A 16,915-nucleotide genomic window follows, 5' to 3' on the forward strand; every position below is an offset into this window, starting at 1 on the left:
AAAATCTGCAGGATACACGATAGAATGATAAGATGGGTCCTGAAGTTTATTATTTCGTGGATGGGTCTGGGCAGACGTTAAACGTAGGAATCGTTATTAAGGGTCTGGCTGAAAAAAAAGTTCTTGACATCTCTATAAAAAGCAAATTGTTGCCTAGCAACTGTCACGTACATGTTTGATTGATTGAAAATCGAAAACAAATAAATTATGACTGAAATGTTCAAGGTTCAATATATGCTTGTTTCTTCATTAAAGAGCCTAATGTAAATGTAAGTGTGATAGTACAATAGTATTCTTTGAAAATGGCACAACACAACAATAATCAGGATTCTCATTCTAACGAGAACAGTGTCTCTACTAAAGAATTTTTGCACTTCGAAAAAACATGTGAGGCTTATAAGGACAGCGATGAGGAGATAAAAACGATATTTAGTGAAATAAACAAACTATCGGTTGGCAACGATAAAGAAAAACTTATCGGAGATGATGTTGAAGATGTGGAGTTGATATTGAAGAGAGCTGAAGACATTGCTCTCGAAACTAAAAACTTACTGAAGAGCAGCCCAGCCTCTTCTAAAAATGTGTCCCCAGCAAAGGAATGTACTGCTACAGTGCCTCTTATCAAAGTTACTAAAGCCAATGAGACTGAATTCAATGAGAGTATAATTTCTGGAAATAAGGTAAGAGATTAGTCTGCTTAAATCTTTGGGGTCTATGATTCATACATGCTTTTAGTAGAGAAACTGTACAGAACTGCCAAACATTTCTTTTTCTAGTTGGGACATCTGTAAAAGGCATACTAGGACTATTTCACTCAATCCCTCAACTTAGTCTTCTCTTAGATTATGTAAACCATGTTGTTTCAGTACAATTTGGTTTTATAATACTAGCAGCTCATCATAAACTGAAACATTACAAAGTTTAGGAATATCCATATTTCCTACATCATTACTTATGCAGTGTATCTTCATCTTTAAACTGTTGCAAAACAGTGAAAACATTCTCTCGATTGAGTTTCTTTATGTGTTCATTTTCAACTATATTAAATGGATCTGTTATACTTTCTCATCATCATTCCTTGCCATGGCTATGAGATTCTTTAATCTTGTACAATATAATCATTAATACAGTGTTCTCCCTATCAGGCATTTCATTTTTTGTTGCAAATAAAGACCCTAGAGTATAAAAACTATTACATTTCCTGTATTCATCCCATCCAAACAACAGGTTTGTCAGGTTTGTCGATTAAACACAATTACCTATATAGATACTTCCTTTGATTGAGATAGTAACTGCTCAGATAATAAACAACTGATCATAAGTAATTTTATAATGAAAAATCACAAAAGGTAATTAAATTTTTATTTAAATATTGGAATAAGTTACTTAAATAACACTATAAAACACACAAGTTTACATCATAATGAAAACAACAGCAAATATTGCATGCCAGTGTTTTCAAAATGCACTCTAATAATTTATCTTTTACTTTTCTCATAAAAGCTTGTTCAGGATGTAACATTCTACTTTCCTTAACTAAAATGGCAATTGATGAAGAGATCAAATTTTATGGACAGCTGCAGCCAATACTCTCAGACTGGCCAAGGATTCCTTAGCAACAGGTTCAATGTACTGTGTGGGTAGTATGAATCCATAGGTGCCCTGGTCGTTCAACTCGATAGTGTAGGCATATTTGATGCCCAGGCTCTTGGCCCAGTCATCGGAGCCACCTGCTGCTGGATATAACAAATTGCTTGATGATCCAACCATATAGTTATCATTCCCAACTGATTTTATGGCCTGAAAATAAAATGCGTAAAGTGAAAAATAAAATCTTTGACAATTTTGTAACAGTAAAATATTTTGCAGTTTATTAAAAAAAAATAAAAATTTAATGCTTAATTTAAAAAAAGTTATTAAAAATTCATCATCAAGTTGTTTTGGAAAGGACAGAAAAATTACCTGTGCCATATTGTTGCCAACATCGTTGAGGTCGTTGTGGTCTGGTGGCACTGCATTATCGTATCCCCATGGGTATAGGATGTACTGGCCATAGCTATGGTATGTCAGGTATGCACTGAATTTGGCGGCAGTGTTTTGGAAAAACTCCTGGAAATATTAAAAAAGCTATTTTGTTATGAAAAAATAAAAAATGTGAGGTAAGCAAACCATCATAAAATAACACACTCCATCTTGAGCATAGAGATAGATATATATGTAAATCTAATGTAAAAAAAATCTCTCATTCTCGCCTATTACCGGTTTCATTCGGGGCTATGACGCCGCGAAGCCAAGTGTAAAGCGTAAAAATTTTCAAATTTGAAAGATTCAACCCTTCTTGGGAATGAATAGTTGCCTATCAGCTATGAAGGCAACAATATATATATACATTCCCAAAGACTAATGTGCCCTTTAGTCGTCTCGTACGACATACATGCGAGGATAAGGCGTGATCGTATTGTAGGACGGAACCACGCGCCGCGATGTAAAAAGTATTTGTTAGTCTCACTTGAATTTTACCATTTTTCTGAGTTTGTGGTATTGGCTAGTTACCTGGACAGCTTTAGATTCAGGTTCCGAAAAAGCCCTGGGTCCTCTGTAAATCTCACTGCAAGGGTAGTTCGATGTGCCTTTTCCTCCCCATCGATATCTGGTACAAAAATAGATAATTTAATAACACATAAAACATTATCATAAGCAGAGTTTATTTATCTTGTACACATTATAAGCAAGTTCGTTAAATTCCTAACAAATATTAAAAAATATGTTTGTATAGATACATATTTTGTTAAGACCTATAATTTTTAAAACCTTTATTTTTTTATCGTGGTTTATAAGCGTAGCATGTTTTTTTAATTCAAATACCGGGTTATATTACGTTTGCTAATAATAATTTACGTTCGTTGTTTAGCACCAAAGGAATATATTTGCATAATTAAATAATTTTACTAAGTACTAAAACACTATCGCCAAATTAAATATGTTAAACAAATTGGAGCCTATGATTCATCAATCGATTCGTTTTGCTCAAAATTAAATATTCATAGTTGTGGTTCCCCTAACGGTAAAATCGAAAATAAACATTAGAAAGTGATTTTCTTGCGACAGCGTGTTTACGTGCTGCATATTTTGAATATCCCCATTTCACAACATCCGTTGTAATGAAGGAAGATTCCACTGTGATATAAATCAAATAGTTGAATGTGTATCTAAATCAGCGATTGGTTCTTGGTACTGGATGTCTACAATAAAGCTACACTAAAAGGAATTGCAATGTATCATGTAACTTGACTGTACACAGTACATTCTTTCATAGTTGTATTCCTCATGTCTGAGGGTCGTGGTCATTGCGTGGTATTAAACATACACAACAACTTTGTTGGCACTATTAATGGAGTGGTTTGCCATTGCCTACTCCATTTAATTAATAATTATCAACCAGTGTGCAGGTTTCCTCACAATGTTTTCCTTCACCGGAATCAATTGGTGGTCGATGAAAACTACTATACATGAGTCATATTGGTATAATACAAACTCACACATGCCACATGAGTTGCAATGCAAACAATCCGAAGATCCCATCTAATCACTGGGATAAGGAGAATATAAGGATAAATACAGAATTTATTTCTAAAATCTATATAAAGTAGTGTGCATGTCGAAATAAGTGAAGAACTTACCCAAAGTTCCTGTTGAGGTCAACGCCAGCGCAACCACGTAATCCGGAACCAGGTCTTCTGTTCTTTCTCCACAGACGATCTCTAACATGTGTGTGTTCATAGCCATCCGGATTCAATACAGGGATGAAATACCTGGGAGATGTGGTTAAATATTATCATCTATAATTTCTTAACCAACTGAATCGCTATGGACGATGAGAGAAAATTAATTTTGGACGATAAAAAAAAACACATTACTCATTCACATTACAGGTCAATTTTCAATCAATTTTCTATAATAATAAATATAATCTTGATCTTAGATTCTTATCATTTATTATCATATAACTTACCAATCAATGTTTTTGATGTCATCATGCTCAACATCAAAGTTTTCAGCGAATTGATTGATGAAGTAGGTGACTGTAGCGGGACTGATCCACTCACGCGCGTGAATACCTCCGTCAATGAACACGGCCTTATTAGTCGGGTTACCATTGGAAATCCTCAGTAACTGTCACAGAAAAATATTAATATTTACAAAAAATCTATCATAAAAACATATGAATAGACGAAAATATTTTTATTAGGCGATTGATATTTATGCTAGAAATATACTAACCTTTATGTCTCTTCCTTCATGTGATTTCCCGATACTTTTGACACTAATAATGGCAGGATAAGTTTTGGCGAGATAATCCAAAAAGCCATGAATATCTTCAAGTCTGTGGTACTGCTTCCAGTTCATACGATGGCCTGTATCGTAAGATTTTTTAAATAATGGATTTGTTTTTTTATTGTTTATGAATATCCGAATGAATATTGAAATGTGTCGATAACAGGTGAACATGGAATCGTGCGCTTTAATTGAAATGTTAGTTTAAAAGTAAGGGTCTCAACATATCATAGGCGATGCAGGCGATACGGAATTGTATCTCGAAGTGTATGTAGATAAACCACCTGACACACAGCATATCAGATGCATGGAGACTCTTAACATAAAAACCAAACATGCAAAATATACATAGAATTAGAACACTCATGAGCGTGCAAACTGGTGCCGAATGTCAATAACGAACCCCAATTTGCATTTGGCCAATACTCCATGGGTATGTTGAGTGCAGTAAAACCCATGTAAGCCCCCATTGACCCTAGACTGTCGGAAGCCCTGTAACGCCAAAAATTGTAAGCTCTAGCTGCAACAAAATTATGGTACCCTTGGAATATGGTTAATTGTATTACTTTAATTTATGAATGTACTCATTATTATTTATATTGGGTTTGCGTTTATAATGTCTCAACTATCATGCAGAAGCCATTTGTATGATATATCAATAACATGAAACAATGCATTATTTTACTATTCATAATAATATACTTTCCCACTTTATGGATCTAACAGTCTTCATTATACAACCTGATACGTGATTATTTAAAATTAAATGTAATTTGTTTTATTTTGGGCTTTCTAGATAAAGTATCCAATAATCCTCGATGAAGGGAAAATGTTGTAGAGGTCCCCTGCTAAATAATTAACCTATACGCTTGGACGATAAACTCTGGTTACTGGTCACCTACAAACATGCAGTGACTTGTAGTTTTTATCGGTTTGTTTTAAGTTATTTGGAATTAACCAAAAACATTACACTCACCTCTTCTATCCTGGAGTTCTATTTCATTCTCGTCAAGCGGTGGGTTCTCTTGATTTATTCTAGTTTGGAGATCTTCAATGATAACATCAAATGGAATGTTTTCTCTCTTCAACGCATTGGTAACATTTTGTATAGCATGCGGCTGTACCAGTATATCAATGGTAGTGCCATTCGTTCCCCACGTTGATATAACTGAAATCATCAAAGGAATATTACACTTGTACCATCGAGTGATATTGAATACTTTTAATTCCAAGTTGACTTACGATTTCGGCGTCGCAATCTGCTTAACACGATTCGCCAACCGTCTTTCTGTGTGGAAACTTTCCAGAGTTGGGCTCCCGTATAATCTACTTTTTGTGTGTCTTCTTTACCTTCAATTAAAGATTTAGTTTTAAAATCAATTTCCGGGGTAACCTCATCTTCATTACCCTCGTCTTCAGGCTCAGTTTTATCAACTTGAGGTTTGACTATAACAAGTTCTCCTTCTACCTCTCCTGTACTCTTCTCTGATATTACTTCAACTGACTCGTGTGATGGTTGCTTCACTAGTTGCGGCCACTCTGAAATATGTAATGGTTTTGCATTATAAATTATTGATAAGATACATCACGAATAACTAAATAAGGTCAATGTCGATCAAATTATAGTAGGTCAAACTAATTACAGCATCAATCTGATTGTAAAGGAATCTTCATATGATAATAGTAAAGGCGCACAACGTGGTCTATTAAGTATCATTAAGTTTCTTTTGTCAACCCATATTATTTTCAATTCGCAGTTATTATGCTTATCATCAAATGCTGCATGTTGTATACCTAAGCACGAACAGACTATTTAATTGGCAGGTTCTATTTAATCTCGTTCTCCATTATTAGATGGATATAGTTTTGAATAAATACTCAATATTTATACCTAGTTTTATTTGATTTGATTTCACAAAAATGCAAACAAAACAATAACTTTAAAGGTACTTAGTTTATTGACTTCATTATGCCGGGACATTCCTATCCAGTTGATTTATGGCGACAACCAGGGTTGATTGGAACAAAGCCTTTGATAATAGAAACAGTGATTAAAATGCGCAGCTTGTGCGCGTGCGACATGTTTTAATGACTTTCTCTGGCGGCGCATGATTTCCATTCGACGCCGGCGCAGATCTTGGGCCAGCTAACGGGAGTACACGTCTAACTTGATTCCGAAGGGTTTCCTCGGCCCATGTCGCATTTAGATCACGTCCAGTGAAGGTGACGGCCCGCGCTGAATATTATGGTGCATGTGAGAACAATGTTAGATGGATAGTTCCGCCTGTTTTGTATGGATGTGTGGATGCGCTCAGCTGTGAATTTATTGTTAGGTATATCGCTCGTGACAATCATCGGAACTGCAATTTTATTTGTCACTTTTCCTTTTTCATCCGTATTTAGAATAGAGATAATGATCTACCTAACAAATAAATCGTACCTACTTATACTTTAAATTTGTAATATTATTTTCCCCCATAACAAGAATTCTGCATAGAATATTTATTAATGTACTTGCTAGGTACCTAAGCCCGCATAAAAAGTGCTATACTGTGAAAGCCATTCGGTTTTCCGTATTTACGGAATTATGGAATTCCATACATACACAATTAGCCTAGGCGACATAGGCATGTTAATAATTTTTCTACGTTCCAAATTGAATAAACAATAAGTACTTATACAAACTCACTTTAGCATGTGTGTTAGCTGAGAATTTTTAAAAATAAAAATGTGGCACCTGGTTCCGCTCTAGAACAGGTCCATTTCATATATTTCCGAAAATGTCGTACGAGGCGAGTAAGGGACATAGCATTCCCAGGGAGACTTAACGTCAGGCTGGTGGCTGGTTGTAACATCGCTGCCGAATCTTTAGAATTGTGTGGTTTATTTTTTTACGCCGAACCTGGGCTTCAAACGGTATCACGTAAAGATGAGCGAGTTTAAAAAATATATACAGTCCTTATTCAATTAATATGACACAGATATTTTCGCAAATACATGTTCCGAAATGATTATTGTATTAAGAAGGTCCCTGAAAACGCTTACCTTGGCCGGGCTGTAGCTGGTTGATGAGCGGCGTACTCAGTACGGCTGCTGAGATAGTCACCAGTAGGACGACAGTTCCTGACCACGACCCCATGACGACTGGCGCAGTGTCGTCTGCGCGCGCACTCTGATGCTCCTGCGCATTGCCGCGAGCCTTATAAGCTCGCACACAACATAGATATTCTACACATTTTTTTTGTATTCCCGATTCGATCGTTATGGAAAACCAAGTACACATTTTTTCGTCAAAAATTTTAATTTTGTTACAATTTGGTGACACGTGATCGTTTCAGGGTCATAACTTCTGTATTTGAAGATAAATTTTAAATTTAGAGTTCCAATTTGTATCTGCTCATCATGATATTTCCCAAAAGTTTAAAATGATTCAACTGCTGGTGTAGCGATGTTAATGTTAGTTAAGATGTCGAATAAGACGTGGAACATTTTTTTGGCATATACCTCAGTCCAATCAATGTTAGAACGATTTAATGTACGATTGAGTTAATAATTAATTATTATGGCGAAACACGACACCCAATAAATACCTACTTATATACTTGTATTATGTGTATAAGGTATACGTAGCCAACACGCGGCCCTTTACTAATTTACAGAAGTTTTTTACAGAAGAAAATATGAAAATTCATAGATCGTCTTCGATTGCAGCTTCCTACTGATTTGTAATATTATTTCAAAATTTTACATTCACATTTAACATATTATTTAATTTTATTGAAAGGAAAATTGCAAGAGTGAGCTGTGATTGGGATGCGGTTTGTTGTTTGTTTTGGAACCAGAAATACAACCTTGCTTGGGGCTTTAAGCGCCACGCTCGGTCATTGCCTCTAGTTTGCAGTTATTTAACACTGATTACAGACTCTTTACAGTAAACACGTTTTTAATGGTTTATTTATCGCATAATTAACAACATTGTTTCACGGTGACATTAGTTGACCAAAGCTTTTGGAGCATTAGTCCGATAGATCAGTGAACTTTGTAATATATTTTTTTATTTTAGGTGAATCAAGTTGCCAAGCATAATATTAAAGAGAACAATGAGCCACGTCGCAAACCAAAATCGAGGCCTTTCTCTGCCAGCGTTATAGATTCAAAGAAAAGAGAGAATGCGAAAGTAGCGCGATTCATTACCAATTCACCAAAAAGAACCCCTGGCTGTAAACATGAGAATTTATTAGAAGAATTAAAGGATACAAATGAACGAGTTAAAGCCATCGAGCTCATTAATGTGCAACTGACTGAGGATAATAAAATATTAAGGAAGAAGTTGGACCAAGTAAATGAACAGAAACATGTAGCTGATCTTAAATTAAACGAGTGTGAAAAGTTCATTAGTAGATTGGGAAAGGAATATGAGAATAGAAACTCAGAATTAAAAGCAGTAAAAGAAAACGAGAGCAAAGTTATCGCGGAATTGAATAAAGAGAGGAATGAAAGAAAGAATTTGACTATCCAGCACGACAAAGATAAAATCGTAATTAATGATCTTCAGAGACAAGTCAAAGAAATGGAGATGATCTTGAAACGAAAGCATCCAGATTCCGTTTCGGCATTGATAGGTACGTACGAAGCTCATCTCTGGGAATATTAATCAGTCATGTATTGTGTAACAGAATTAAAATTATTTTCCAGTTGCTGCAAAGTCCTCGACTGTTGAAGACAATAAAAAAAAATTGTTAGAAGAACGCATTGCTCGTCTCGAACAAGAACTTAAAGACAAAGAAGATCATTTTCAGGGTATACTGTTAACGCTTCAAGAAAAGTTTGGTGATATGAAACAGAAATACGAGAGCCATATTATTGACGTTGAGCGTCAACTTATGGAAGACCGTAAAACAAATTCTGATCTCAAAAATAAGATTAACAAAACAAATGTTCTTACCACCGCTGTTCAGACGGTGGCAAAAACTCAACATACTGTATCAACTCAGACATTTATAAAGCCAGATAGAGCTTCTTCGGCTGTAAGCAGGTTGTCTCAGAATTCGGCACTAATTTTGACCAAGTTAAAAGAAGACAGTTACTTGGTGGCTACTATAAAAGGGCTGCAAACAGAATTGACTGTAAAGCAACGCACTATAGCTAAAATCAATAGGGAGACGGAAGAGTTGAGGAAGAACTTGAGGAATTTGCAGAAGGAAAAAGAAGGTAGGTTTTTTTCACTTATCTATAATAATATTTAATTACATTCACTATTTTACAAATAAAATATATGTGAGCCAAATGGTTAAATGAATAATAAACACATTACTATTCATGTAACCACTAGTACGGCTAACTCACCAGACATTGTTGATTAACCATTGGTCACTATTAAATTGATACCAATATTGTGACATTTAATGTATTATTATGCCACGTTTCAGTTTTGTTGAATTTGAACCCGCAAAGGAAGGTCGGCTGCAGGCCAGCCAAATCTATAGAGAACATTCTGGCAAAAGTCACCAATGAAATGGAAGCTGAGTTATCAGAGGTGAGGAAGCAAAAAGAGGTTTTGATGCAAGAGCGGAGCAGCTTGCTGGACTCCCTGAAACGGAGTAACGAAGAATTTATTCTGCTGAAGAAGAAGCGAATTCAGGATGTAAGTATAGGTATTGTCTTCTCTAATCGGATGCAAAATTGCAAACGCTGGTAGGTATCAGATTTTATCTGCATATGAAATGACTTAGGACTTCCGCCATTTAGTCGCATAGCTACTGTAGTGGTGTGATCGACGAGAACTATATGAGTCGAATTGATATACATCATGTGGCACGAGTAGGATTTGAACCTGGGACCTTTCTATCATAGGAGTCTTAACTATTGAACCACCACCGCTTATTTATTATCACCGTTATCTGTCGTATTTAAGAGCGAAGTTTTAAGTTCTAAAAGTTTAAAGTTATAGTTTCCGCCTGATACTTAACACTCGCAATAATAATCAAAATGCGAACAGGCCTTTAGTAATAAAATATATGGTATTTTTAAGTAAGTTTAAATGTTGTAAATAGAGACTAATAACTGTAATAATAACGTTATAATATAATGTGAAGAATTTTTTTTATGAATTGATCTATAAAAACTTATAATTATTTTCCAGCTACATACGTTACAACTCGCCCACGAAAAGGAGTTAATGCAAATGAACATGCAATTATATCCATTGCAAGAAGAGATAAAATTACTCAATAGGACTGTGGAGATCCTGCAAGAACGAATCAGGACAGCTGACGACAAACTCCTGAAGTACCAGGCTGGTATAAAAGAGGATGTGTATGCTGGCGGGGACAACCCTGGTGTAAGAGGTTCGAGGAGATAAGTTAAGTGATTCATTTAGAATAGCTTGGTTCAGTTTAGTTGACGTGAATTTATTTTTTTTTGGCTATGAGTTTTAGCTTCTGCAATTTTAGCATAAGGTTGTAATTTGGATATTATTTGAAGTATGAAATTATTGTGTTAAGACTATTACGTTAATTTGGTCATATCTTAATGTCAAGCATTAGACATTGTACCTACATAGGTCAAAAATAAGGTATTTAATTATTTAAGAATTATGTTGAATCTTTATTCTAAATTAAGTTAGTATATCGATTTGGATAGCCAAAACATTTCTGTACATATTTAAAACTTTTCGCAATTTTTCTGACGCTAAGACATTTATGAAGATGCCATATTTTAACGATGTTGCATTTATATAATCTTTACTTCGGTAAATTTTGATATGTAAAAAAAATTCCATGTTGGCGTTCATGTAAGGTTATCAACATGCCTTTGTTCTATGTTTACGTTTTCCCGAAAATGTGAACTAGGTGCTGTTAAAATTAATTTTCGTTTCTACTTATTCCGTTCCAAATAGTTTGAGTTATTGAGATTTCAAGTCATAAAAAATATGATTTTATAAATCCTGTTTAATGTATATTAAAAAACCTATGTTTTTTGGACCTGTATCCGTACCCATACGTAAATCGAAATAAAAACCGGTCAAGGGCGACTTAAATTCGAGACCCCCGTCATACGTTTTTTTTGTTATTTTATTAATATTTATGACGTAACAATTGGTCACAAAGACGTAATTTAGTCAATTACTTATGCTTTAATGTGATGAATTGAACATTATTAAATAAGATAGCAACCGGTCCATATTTTTACATTGATATTGTTAGTAGAAAAGTAAGTACTTGATATGCTACTATACAGTTTACTCTACGCGTGTACACGAGGCTTTAGATAGCTATCAAGTATAAGAATCCACTGAAATGTGGCATAATTGATCTGAGCCACTTAAATTATATGTTAATTTAACGATAATAATGGGACCAGATAGCTCTAAGTGTTCTTCAAGTGTGCCTAGAGTGGAATGATAAGAAATATAATTAAATATACAGTATACAACCTGACAAGAATCTTTTGATGCGCGGTTAAAAATCGAACTAAATAACGTGTACGCTATTACATTTTCTTATTTAGAACGCAGGTGGCGCCCCCACTGAAATGCCAGAAGATCATTGTCAGATTGTTATTCTTGATGTTAATATTAAAAGCACAAGTCACTCTCCAATGATGTTCCTATGGTATACGTGACAAATTCTAGTCTATTTTGTGGTTGCATTTTGCCTAGCTTATTCGGTGCCTTAACGGTTAACTCTATTAAATAAGTGTATTTCTTTAAATTGTTGTTTTCATTCTAAGACTTAAATATCTTAGGACAAATTACACAGATTGAGCTAGCCCCAAAGTAAGTTCCAGACTTGTGTTATGGGATACTAACTCAACGATACTATATTTTATACCATTTACATATATAGATAAACATCCAAGACCCGGACCAATCAGAAAAAGATCATATTCCATCATGTCCCGATTGGGATCGAACGCGAGACCTCTCGGTTCAGAGGCAAGCACTTTACCACTGCGCCACCGAGGTAGTCTTATATCTGAGGTCGACTTATCGCTTCACTTGCAACGAAACTTGTCTGTACGTGTGGAAAATATGCAAAATATAAAGAAAAATTTAGTCAATAAGGTTTGAAACTGCATGCATCCAAGACAATTAAGGTACATACTGTTTTTAATATTCAATCCGCCTGATATAGAAATAAACTTTAAAATCAAATTATTAGCAGTACCTAAGTTTTGGTATAAATATTTCTTTTCCATGAAATGTTATTACAAACCCAACTCCATCTCCAAGTAATAATGTAGCGGTTCTCGGTTTACTATTTAATTATTATTGGTTTCCTGTCCTTAGTTAGATCCTAGAGAAAATGTATTTCATTTTAAAGACCACTTAAGATAGTATGTACATAACATTAATAGGGTTTCTAGGATTACTAAGTACTTAAAAAGGAACATAATTTTTATTTCAGACTAACTGATTATTGGTTTCTAATTATTCTGAAAAGTAATGTACCTATGTTACATAACAACAATATTGTCTTTTTATTTTTAACTTGAACAAATCAGGCCTCATGAATAGCAGCCACTAAAGTTCTCAAACCAGCCAAGTTTTCTTTAGCTACAGCTTCTATGTACTGGGATGGCAGTGCAAATCCATATTTGCCTTGATCATTCAATTCGATTGTGTAGGAGTACTTGACGCCAAAACTCTTCGCCCAGTCATCCGAGCCGCCTGCTGCAGGGTATAACAGATCAGCTGCTGTCCCGACAGTGTAGACATCTTGCCCAGTCGACTTTATCGCCTAAAATCATCATCAATTATTTCATAACCATAGTATGTAGGTTCCTAAGTAAGAAATAGTTGTAACTGACTTGACTACCCAGTCAAGTCAGTTACAACTATTTCTTCTTACAACTAACTTCTCGAAGGAAGGAAGGAACTTCTAGGAGTAAAAGATCTATAAGAGAAAAAAATGAAAGGGACTCCATAGATACAAGCCTCTTTTTTAAGACTTTAAGAGTCTAGAAGAGATAATAATCAGGTGTCACATCTTAAAAATAAAACGATATCTTTGGGTTTTACGTAGCCTCTTCCACACAGTTCTCATTGACAGGTTGATGACGCCTCATATCTGTCTATTTTATCAAGTGGATTTGCCGCGCTGCGTCAAATGGGTTTTCCCTCCAACTTCATAGATGTACGAGTATAAAGTAAAGAACCAGTTTTCTTCTATCAGAAAGTGGACTTACCGCTGCGATATTTTTTCCCGCCGTGTCAAGTTCGGCAGCGTCCGGGGGCAGGACACTATCATATCCCCATGGGTAAAATATCCATTGACCATAACTGTGATATGTCAAGTATGCACTGAACTTTACCCCACTTTGGAAGAATTTCTAGAATTTAATGATATTTTAATCACTGTTACACAAAATAGATTACATTTTTTATCTACTACGTGTTTTGTTTCCAAATACATCCTACTTATAATTTCGGATACTTATACCCTAAAATTAATTTACTACCTACACTTTTATTGATTTTAAGAAATCAACGTAGATTTGTTTGTGGTAGAAATATTGCCCTAATAGTGTGGTGACCTCGTGACAATAAATCCAACATATGTGACAATGACCTTATTAAAGGCAAGGTTACATGTATATTCCGCACATAACTGTACATCACAGCCAGACTCACTGATGTTCCACCGCACTCAATGCACATTTGCACACCGCGACAAATGTGAACAGATTGACAATTGTCGGCTCTCATATCTACGTGAAGAGGATGATGTAAGTCATACTTAGATTGAATTGATTTGTATTTACATACCTATATAGTTAAAAATAATTTAAAATAAATATCCGCTCCTCACCAGAATAGCTTCAGATTCAGGCTCTGAAAAGGGCTTCTCTCCTTTGTAAATATCACTGCAGGGGTCTGCAGATGTGCCTAAGCCTCCCCATTCATATCTGTAATTATAAGAATTAAAACACCCTCACCATGTCATCTTACTTGGCTTTTACGACCACCTACGTAAACGTGGCAAGTAGACGCATACACACTAGTGAACTAAAACTGTCAACCAGTGTCAATTTATTATTTGCCGTAATCGAAGTTAAAGTCACACTACACACGTGTTATGTGAAAATTTCAAGGACCTCAATATGAGATAAGTTACAGAAATAGAGAGCGAAAAGTGCGTAAAAATAATGCATTTTTGGAAGTCCTTATTTTTACAGTCCAGTCCAGTAGACTACATTAATATGATTAGATTTAACACGATGCTAATGGAACAATGCTAAATTCACACCCCTACAAAAAGTAAGTAAGGTTAGGTATATGTTGTCATTACCCAAAATTCCTGTTAAGATCCACGCCAACGCAACGTTTGTTAGGTCCGGGCCGCCTGTTCTTCCTCCACATACGGTTTGTTGTGTGTGTATACTCGTAACCGTCTGGATTCAACACTGGCAAGAAATACCTGAAACATTAGCAAACAGAATTGCGGAGCAATTTACAGCAAGTTCATATTTTATTAAATCATATTTGCTTTTATGCATCTAGAAACGGATACTTCCTTGTACTTATAATGATGTATTGTTAAATGATCTGAAGCCGAAACTGAAGGAGTACTCTTCAGTTTTACATGTCAATGGTTTGGTTATCGATGCCTTTTGGGGTGCCACAGGGATCTTTGTTAGGTCCTCTAATTTTTGTAATGCGATTGAATTAGATGATTTGAAAATGGCGATGAACGATTTTTTTACCAATCAATGTTTTTGATGTCGTCACTCTCAGCTTTGAAGTTTTCAGCTAATTGATTGATGAAGTAGGTGACAGTAGCGGGACTGATCCATTCGCGGGCGTGTATACCTCCATCAATGAACACAGCTTTGTTAGATGGGTTTCCGTTTGAAATCTTTATTATCTGCCACGAAGTAAATATAAATTTTTATTATAGGTTTTATTTTTGGAATGGCTTCTCTATGCTTGCGTAGTTTTAAATATATTTTTTTTATATAACAGGCATACTTCGTACAGTGCAGTAACAATATTTTTTATGTATTTATCTACCTTCAGATCCCTTCCTTCTACTGATTTCCCAATACTTTGGACACTAGCAATGTCGGGGAAGATTTCCGCTAGGTAATCCAAAAATCCGTGGATATCCTCTAGCCTGTGGTATCGCTTCCAATCCATAGAATGACCTGTAAAATAAATTTTGAAAATAATTTCAACTTTTCATTCAAGCAATTTTCTTCAAATTTCGCATTCAAATAGAAGTATTTATGACTACGAAGATGGACATACTTGTCCCGTGGGAAATACACGTTGGCAAAAATTAAGTAGGTACTTACCTACGCTTTTTTGGGGTTTTATCGCATTCTCTTGAAGCGGTGGGTTTTCTAGGTCTATTAAAACTTGAAGATCTTCAATGACGATATTAAAAGGTAAGTTTTTTGTACTCAATGCAGTTTTCACTTCTTGTATCTGATGTGCTTGTATGAGTGCATCCACAGATGAGCTCTTTGTTTTATAAATTGATATCACTAAAATCAATATTATCAATATTAATTGTTTATTTATTTGAAAATCATTTTTTTGTGATTATTATAATTACACTTACGGTTTTTGTCTTCTAATTCACTTACAAATCCCCATCTGTTTATCTCTACAGATATTGTCCAGACTTGAGCTCCCGTATAATGAACTTTAGTGACGTCAATATCATTTAGTTCTGGTTCAGCGCTTTCACTACTTTTAAACGATTGTATTTCACCTGGTACCTCTTGAGTTTGTTGTTCGAAGAATTTGCTGCTCCCTGAAAATGTAAAGGCACCTTCGTTGGTTGTCTTTGACACCGACAAGTATATAACTTTTAAATACAGGTACTTGGAATAAAATGACATATTTTTTTAAGACTACTTTTATCATGGATAATGCTATATAATCGTAGTAATAAAGTAGTATTTGAGGAATCTGCCAACAAAATTGTCAATTAGTATTAGGTTAGAGTATTTATCCCTAGGGTTTTGGCTGAGGGAGCCATTGCTCATATAAAGAGTAAATCAGTAGGTGTTTTAATTAAAAATAAAAACTTTTATTTACTTTGGTCAAGCGGCGTGCTAATTACCACTGTAGATAGGGTCACCACCAAGAAAGCAACCGTTGTTGACCACGATCCCATGATTAAACTGGCAGTGTCGCCTGCGCAGGTAAAATGCGCTATGGTGCTCATGCGCATCGTACAGCCTTATAAACTCACACTTAATATTTTCAAGTATTTAGATATTTCTAATATTCCACTTATCAATTTTATTTTAGATAACCATAGTTATAATCACGTCATAGCCTCACGTCACGTTATTTCATGGCTCACATTCTCTTATCACATTACATAGTAGAAAACAAAGTGGTTTCCCGCTGTCTGTCCCTGTGTATGCTAAGATATTTAAAACTATGCAACGCATTTTGCAGTGATTCATGCAGAGAAAGGTTTCTTTGCATACATATAACATGCATAATTTTACACCCGTGCGAAGCCGGGGCCGGTCCGCTCTAGCGACCCGCCCCCTTATTAAACTCTTGCCACAGCTGGGGTATTCCCCAGCAGTGGCAAGAGTTTATAAATGTATATGA

At 35.2% G+C, this 16,915-nt stretch overlaps 3 protein-coding genes across 3 annotated transcripts; 1 reads left to right on the forward strand and 2 right to left on the reverse strand.

The window, feature by feature from the left end:
• Positions 1-3: 3 nt before the first annotated feature.
• LOC128675346 (uncharacterized protein) lies at positions 4-12,047 on the forward strand. Its single transcript, XM_053754691.1, has 5 exons — positions 4-680; positions 8,399-8,957; positions 9,031-9,546; positions 9,765-9,979; positions 10,478-12,047. The coding sequence occupies exons 1-5, from the start codon at positions 303-305 to the stop codon at positions 10,694-10,696; spliced, it is 1,887 nt and encodes a 628-aa protein (XP_053610666.1). The 5' UTR covers positions 4-302; the 3' UTR covers positions 10,697-12,047.
• On the reverse strand, positions 1,346-7,536 carry LOC128675349 (carboxypeptidase B-like). Its single transcript, XM_053754693.1, has 9 exons — positions 7,381-7,536; positions 5,578-5,874; positions 5,312-5,503; positions 4,282-4,415; positions 4,013-4,173; positions 3,681-3,812; positions 2,554-2,650; positions 1,963-2,109; positions 1,346-1,800 (listed from the first exon to the last, which is right to left on the reverse strand). Exons 1-9 carry the CDS (start codon positions 7,472-7,474, stop codon positions 1,561-1,563), a joined length of 1,494 nt encoding a protein of 497 aa, XP_053610668.1. The 5' UTR covers positions 7,475-7,536; the 3' UTR covers positions 1,346-1,560.
• Positions 12,048-12,715: 668 nt separating the features above from the next.
• Positions 12,716-16,544, reverse strand: LOC128675351 (carboxypeptidase B-like). Its single transcript, XM_053754695.2, has 9 exons — positions 16,385-16,544; positions 15,903-16,097; positions 15,634-15,825; positions 15,350-15,483; positions 15,043-15,203; positions 14,628-14,756; positions 14,148-14,244; positions 13,525-13,668; positions 12,716-13,076 (listed from the first exon to the last, which is right to left on the reverse strand). Exons 1-9 carry the CDS (start codon positions 16,518-16,520, stop codon positions 12,837-12,839), a joined length of 1,428 nt encoding a protein of 475 aa, XP_053610670.1. The 5' UTR covers positions 16,521-16,544; the 3' UTR covers positions 12,716-12,836.
• Positions 16,545-16,915: the final 371 nt, after the last annotated feature.

This window comes from Plodia interpunctella, chromosome 14 (genome assembly GCF_027563975.2).
Source record: "Plodia interpunctella isolate USDA-ARS_2022_Savannah chromosome 14, ilPloInte3.2, whole genome shotgun sequence".
NCBI classification, from domain to species: domain Eukaryota; kingdom Metazoa; phylum Arthropoda; class Insecta; order Lepidoptera; family Pyralidae; genus Plodia; species Plodia interpunctella.